General features: G+C 42.1%; 1 protein-coding gene across 2 annotated transcripts; it reads right to left on the reverse strand.

Moving 5' to 3' along the window:
- Positions 1 to 587: 587 nt before the first annotated feature.
- Positions 588 to 6,254, reverse strand: atg4c (autophagy related 4C, cysteine peptidase). Of its 2 annotated transcripts, none has more exons than XM_085928628.1 (11): positions 6,039 to 6,254; positions 5,809 to 5,912; positions 5,362 to 5,445; positions 4,892 to 5,101; positions 3,549 to 3,882; positions 3,304 to 3,374; positions 2,935 to 3,125; positions 2,758 to 2,836; positions 1,957 to 2,033; positions 1,543 to 1,662; positions 588 to 1,173 (listed from the first exon to the last, which is right to left on the reverse strand). In XM_085928628.1, exons 2-11 carry the CDS (start codon positions 5,891 to 5,893, stop codon positions 1,006 to 1,008), a joined length of 1,419 nt encoding a protein of 472 aa, XP_085784754.1. In that variant the 5' UTR covers positions 5,894 to 5,912; positions 6,039 to 6,254; the 3' UTR covers positions 588 to 1,005. The 2 variants fall into 2 exon arrangements, with proteins under 2 accessions (XP_085784754.1, XP_085784753.1); XM_085928627.1 differs by having other exon boundaries at positions 5,809 to 5,950; positions 6,039 to 6,253.
- Between the last annotated feature and the right edge of the window lie 480 nt (positions 6,255 to 6,734).

Consider the following 6,734-nt stretch of genomic DNA (forward strand, 5'->3'; position numbering starts at 1 on the left):
TATTTGATGTTGTGGCTAAAAACAACCGCGGCGCCCTACGCAGATCAGACGGGCCATCTAAATGCTGCCTTTATGTGCTCTGTGCTAAGGAGAACAGATGAGGGATTCTCCCGTTGGTCCATGCTCACCCTTGGCCCGGCGTTGCCGCAGAAGGGGCATTTCCCGCCTTTAAAAAGCCTCATAATACAAGAATTTGTATTGTACAGCAAAACAGTCAATGTGAGAGCCATGCCATAGTAACAGAACACAAGGATATTTTCTTTTCCTGCAAAACAGGACACAGTGTCAGTGGGTCACATATTTTCCGGTGCCTGGTTAATGGCCCGGAGACATACCATGAGTTTGAATCGACTGCATTTGACGTTCTGCACAAGATCCGTTGCAATGAGAAGGTTTGTTCAAATAGTTGCTTTTCATTTTTTACTTCCCGCTAAGAACTGGATTTATGGCAGTTTGAAACATTTGACGTCCCAGTGAGAAGTGTTCATTTTTGCAACGTTTCTAACTTTTGCCGCCGGTATTCTATGTTGGAATGTGAAGTACGATTGGAGTCACTGTGACGTACTTGAAGATATCTGATAATGCTGTTTCATAAGCAAGGTTCCTTTATTTCCAAGATACTTATTTACAATTTTCAAATGAATTCAAAACTAATTTCAAGCCTTACTAAAATATGCATCCTATTTGAGATTTGGAGAAGTTCGTGGGGATAACTCTAAAGAAAAAAGTCATCTTCATTCAAGTCCAATCCAAATCATGCCATACAAGTTGTATGCAGGGAACTTAATGTTCTTGATTTGACATGCAGGCGTTGCTGAACTCGTCTTCATATCATAATACTGAAATGTCTGCTGGGAAAAATAAAATAACAAGTGCACAATTGAATGATGTTCCATTTCTTCATTCAGCAGATGTCTCACATTGCAACAATCCAGCTGTTCACCAATCAGTCCGTTTCCAGCGATGGACCCGTTTGAAAAAGTTCAATGTCTCAAAAGGCTTGTGTCAAAGTAGCACAAAGTCGCCAGCAGTGGTGATTGTCCTCCTGGGGTCACGGATGAAGGGCCATTCCCTCTTTTCTGGGGTGAGGCTGGCTGACAGGTCATAATCTCTGCCATGGCCTTGCACAATAGTGAAGGCTGGGTATTTGTCGCTTGCTGATGGCTGCAGCACCTGAAACGGCAACAGGCAGGGTCCATGTTTTGCAGGCGTTCCCCTTACAAAATACTACCGACTCAACTGTTTTTCGTTTCTCTGTCCTTGGGAAGTTTTTCAAAGTATTCCAACAATCACCCAGACTGGGTAACAACTTCTTCTTTCTTTTGACTCATTGTTTTGGAGCTAAACATGCGTATAGAGTAATCATCATATCATTAAAGGAACAAAGGAGTATTTCGAAGCTCCTGACTTTATGGATGGACACCAGAGCCAGTGATGGGAAATAAATGAAATCAATAGCTCAATGCTGACATCTAGTGGTTAACTGCTGGATGATTAAAAAAAATGACAATGAAATAGTGAAAGGGTTGAGTGAATTTTCACCTGCGACAGCTCTCGTCTGATTTTCTCATAGTCTTGGACACTTCTGGAGTAAAATCCTATGGTGCAGCTTGGATCCATCTTCGTGAAAGGCATCTTCTTTGGTGAGGGACAATGATAGGACTAGACAAAAGAAGGAATCTTTCAAATATTTCTCCGCTGACGGGCCAAGTAAATGTGAAATCAGATTTCTCTCCTGTCGTAGCGTCAACACATTTTCTACTACTGTATATGTGCTGCTTATCTTATCTGCAATCATCCTGTCATTTGTCCACCTCATTCAATTGGACAAGTGTACCTGATCAAGTGGAGTGTGTACATTTGAAGATATGGAAGTGACTGATGGCTTGCTTTAAGATTCCGAAGGAGAATGATGACATTGCCATTACTCGGCTTCTTTGTGAAGCGTGCCATTACCTGGAGAGGGAAATCGCTCGTGCTGACGTCCACAAAAGACTGACAGTAATGAGGGTCCATGTAAATCAAGCTGTCATCTGCAAGGACAAAACATAAGACGAGTTATTTAAAAACATCGGATCATTCCAAAAATGGGCCTCCCACCAATTTCAACGGAGGGTCGCTCAAAGTCACCGCCGTGCGCTACCGTTGCGTCAAATATGCCTCCCACAAACTTACTTCTTTTTAATATCCACCGCAGGCGGATTAAATTCTGCTTCATCACACAAGCACATTGTTAACACCCTCGAAGAGGCCCCCCCCCCCCCCATTTAATTTGTGCATGTGTGGGGAGGCTCTGCAGGGCGTGAGGATTACTTTTACAAACACACAATTATATGCATTTGATGAACGCAGGGCCGAGCCGCGCCGCGCCCTGGCAGAAAGAACGTATTGCTTGTCATTTGGATATCATTCCACGCTATATATCACATTGATAAAATGGAAATGCGTAAATATTGACTGCCAAGATGTACAACTGAAGGTTCCTCGTAGCTCCTGAAGGTGATGAAGGGCGGCTCACTTTGGAGCCTGCCAGAAATTGAATGCATGCCTCTTATGGAAATCAATTACTTTGCACAACTTGGGAAGTTTACTTGTGATAAATGGCTGAGCCTTTGATGGGTCACAGAGAATGAAGGAAGCCCCACTTCACTCGCTTCCCCTCGCCGTTTCCCGTGCGCAAACAGGAATATATTAAGTGGCTTATAAGAAAAGGTACACTATGCAAAACAAGCCGCTATCGCTCTCTCAACGACTAACCTTGAAATCCTACAAAGTAGCACGCCTGCTTGGGCTTCCCTCCAATGATGCCGATGCAGTACTCCAGACTTAGTATTCTCTGAGTAACCAAACAAAAAAACACACTTGTTGGTGCATCATTCTTAATTGACCACTGCGTTCTTTTATTACTATCAACAATATGTGTGCAGATTTCACCTTTGCAAAGTTAAAGTACTCGGGGTTGATCTTTTCTCCGCCAAGTCGCACAGGGATGAGAATGACAACAGCTCGAGCGTCGGGCAGGGTGGACGCAGACGCTGATTGGTTATTTTGTGGAAGGGGCGGGGCGGCGTCCGATGTCCCGGCTTTGGCTGCCTTGTGGCTGTCAATCACGTCAGCGCTGTACACTGGAGGACAAACATCAGAATGTTTTTTTTTCACCTGAAACTCGCTGTCTGTCCTATTTTGCTAATTTTAGTTTTTCGACAAGTAACAGCAATTTGATGGCAGAGACTGTACAATGCAGTGACTGGCCACGCCAATCGTGGCCATTGTATTTGAGGCCATTTTATTCCCCCCCCATACCTGTACAGTCCTGGGAGACATAAGCGGTTATAGCGCTTAAGGCTGGCTCTTTGGCTTCATCCATAGCTTTCCTAAAAGAGACACACGGAGAGCCGGAGAGAGTGAGCAATGCTTACACGTGAAATGTAACAGTTAGCTGTGATCTTAGCAGTTGGTCTTCAGGATGGATATGTACATGTCTTGCTATTTATTCTCTCTGAAGCATTTCCACATGGAAGCATCTTCAAGCGATAATGGCTACTTACTTGAGAATGTGCGCTACAGCAGCAGGTCCATACCAGTCCCCCGCCTGTTTCCCCAATGTCAGACCTAAAAGCACCAGTCTGTGTAGACCCAGCTGACCGGAGGGGATGTCCCCAAAGCAAGAAATCAGCGTCCTGTGGTACATTTCTTTTAAATGGGCATCTGCCTCCTCCGCCGGCCCCGGCTCTGTGGCTGATGATTGAGGATTGGAGGAGGGCCTGTTGAGTGTGCCCTGCAGAGAAGCCTCCACGGATTCCACCAGGCGCTTGGCCGCAGTGCTGGTCCATGTCTCGGCATCTAAAGACTGGAGCTGTAGTGCCTCGGACCATGTCCAGTCTAAAAGGAAATCATCAAATAGATCATGTGGATGTTGCGCTATCGAAGGAAACGGCCTATTTATTTCACAAATGTTGGTTCATATTCATGAGGATTTTGTTTATGTAGAGTTTGGGATGGGTGTACTTTGGCTCTATGTAGTAACTAACTTATACGTTTGAAAAGGCATGAAATCCATCCATAAAACTCAAGGTCTTCCTTCCTTTGATTTGCCGTATGGGTGTTAATTAGGGGAAATAATGAGAAGTAATAATTTGACCAGTTCTTTTTTGAGTGATTCCTGAGCCATAACGTTCCAGTTTTATACTTGACTATTAAAAATAGAGTCTTTCAGAACTTGATTTGAACCTTGAGCACTCCAGGGAACCAAAAAGGTATCTAATTAGACATTTGAATGACAGACACACCGTTTCATTTTAATCGCATCTTCTCCTTACAAACAGGTTGAGAGACAAAAAAGGGAGAAAATGGAATTCTCCCCCATTATAAAATGGCAAATTTGAAGCATGAACAATATGACCTTGATCCAAAGGGAATCAAAGTAAAATGGATCAATAAATATTCTTAAATGGCCGTTAGTCATTTTACTGGGAAATATTTTATTGCTGGCATATTTTACGAGAGACAGAAGAGCCCGTTTTAAATATTGTTTTCTAAATGACCGCATTAAAATGGCATGCCTCTCGTTATGAGGAGTCGAGGGCGCTTCAGAGTCAATACGGAGTCAGACAAAGCAGTAAAGAATTTATTCAAGTGCCGAATGCAACGCTTTGTCCCGTCCGTTCAAGGTGAGAAAACCGAAAGAAAAATACTCGTGTCTCAGATCTAGCAATTTGAAATGCTGCTTATCCCCTTTTTGGGGTCACGTGTCCAAATAATTGCAAATGTAGTGGGTCGGTACTCTTAATGATCAAACCTCGACATGTTTTGTTGTAGAAAGCGATTTGCAGCTAATTCATAACGATCAAAGGAGTCAGTACGGGCAATGAGATAAGAGAAATGCAATCACCTCTGCCCAAGACGTGCAGAATAAGCGCTTGGGCTAACATCATCTGTCCAGCCCGCAACATACAGCCCCAGCCGCAGTCAGACGTTAAAACAGAGCCAGGCAGGGGGGGAAACTCTTCCCTATAGGTTAGCCAGATGCGAGATCCAAAATCCCTTCGGAAATCCTCGATATTTCCCACGACACAATCCGAAGCTTCTGAATCATTATCATCTGGGGGGAAAACATGACGTGTGCACTGGCTCAATTCAAAAAATAGCAATTTTGTCCATATTTCAAATGCCATTTTTGGCATGCATCTGATTAGGAAGTGAATATGGACATGTTCATTATTTAAGTTGCTCATGTGCTGAGGAAGTTTGATCTACAAAGAACATTCTATGACAGTTGGAAAAAAATCTTGTCACATTTAATGCCAACCGGGCAAATGAAAGAAAATCATGTCCTCATGTATGCTATGCAAAATACTATACCTTCAGCCTTAAAATGATAACACTTCCCCAGGAGAAGCACAGGGGAATTCCTGCTGAATAAGGTCTTTGACTTCAGAGCCCAACCTAAAAAAAAAAAAAAAAAAATGTGTTACAGTTTTGTTGTCGACAGTGAGTGAGGGAGGGAGGGGAAGAACAGTTTTGGACGCATCTAACAGAGTCTAGACAAGAGTCACTCACTTTGTGCTTTGGCTCAGTCTTGGACATTTGCACAACTACAACAGAACTTTGTTTCTATATATATATATATATATATATATATATATATATATATATATATATATATATATATATATATATATATATATATATATATATATATATAAAAGACACATAATTGACCCACTACATACGGTGGTGACATTGTTCATTAGTTTGAGGAAATGTGAATGTAAGCTTGCTTACTTACTGTACTTGAGGTTTACTTACTGTACTTCACATTATGCCACACAGACATGAACTTGGTCTTCATTTTTTCCACCTCGTCGCGCCCTTGATTGTCCATTTGGACCATCGAGGCATGCGACCCATTCCTACACTTCAGAAAAACACTGCTAAACCAAATCAAATGCTACGTAGACCAAAAATAAAAAATAAAAAAACATCCAATGAGACAATGTCTTACCAGCATGGCTCGCGCATTTACAAAATGACCTTACCGTCTTTTCACTTAAAAGCAAAGGTGTTCGTGGACATGCCACATCTGACGAGCAGGTTATGAAGGAACGTAATGGGTTTTATGTTATCTTCCATTGCTTGCCTTGCGGTGGGTGGACTGCCTGTCAAACGACGGACGATGTTGATGTTTTGGGGAAGTAGCAGTCGAGGGCAGGCAAGTCAGCTGATCTCGCGATGCTTCCGACAAACAAAAGGCGACAGCAGTCTGAGAAGGCTCCATTTGGAGTACAGCGTATCCTGTAAGGGCGGTGCTTAAATCATCTTTTCATCATTATTGTTTTGATAAACCTTGTTTGATTCTGATTTCATTTCGAAACTCATTTGACTACATTTGAACACTGAAAGACTGTATGAATATCTGAATTTATTATCAAGGAAATTTTGTGATTTCAAATATAGCGGATATTAAAATGAATACAGGTTTTATGAACAAGTTCAAATGATATATTTTCTAGAGTTCAGATGTTAGTCTTTCAATATAGCCAAAATACATTTGGCTAAGAAGATCTACTTTATCAAAATCAGATGGAACCATTTTTTATTCCTATTCATTTGCAAAACAGTACATTTGAAGAAAAGTCAAGCAGGCTTGTTTTTTCTTTGCGTGGGTGTGCTCTATTGCACAACATTACAGGCATTACGGTAAGACGCGAAGCTCCTATTCTCCACTTTTCCCG

The sequence above is a fragment of the Syngnathus leptorhynchus genome, chromosome 13, assembly GCF_054491065.1.
Source record: "Syngnathus leptorhynchus isolate UIUO chromosome 13, UIUO_Slep, whole genome shotgun sequence".
Lineage (NCBI taxonomy): Eukaryota > Metazoa > Chordata > Actinopteri > Syngnathiformes > Syngnathidae > Syngnathus > Syngnathus leptorhynchus.

Excerpts from the sequence above, each read along its gene's own strand:
- atg4c (XM_085928628.1), bottom strand. The coding sequence starts at position 5,893 with ATGGTCCAAATGGACAATCAAGGGCGCGACGAGGTGGAAAAAATGAAG. Across the intron at positions 3,883-4,891 it reads TCTGCACGTCTTGGGCAGAG|ACTGGACATGGTCCGAGGCA; the intron begins GTGATTGCATTT and ends ATTTCCTTTTAG. Across the intron at positions 1,174-1,542 it reads TCAGACGAGAGCTGTCGCAG|GTGCTGCAGCCATCAGCAAG; the intron begins GTGAAAATTCAC and ends TTGCCGTTTCAG.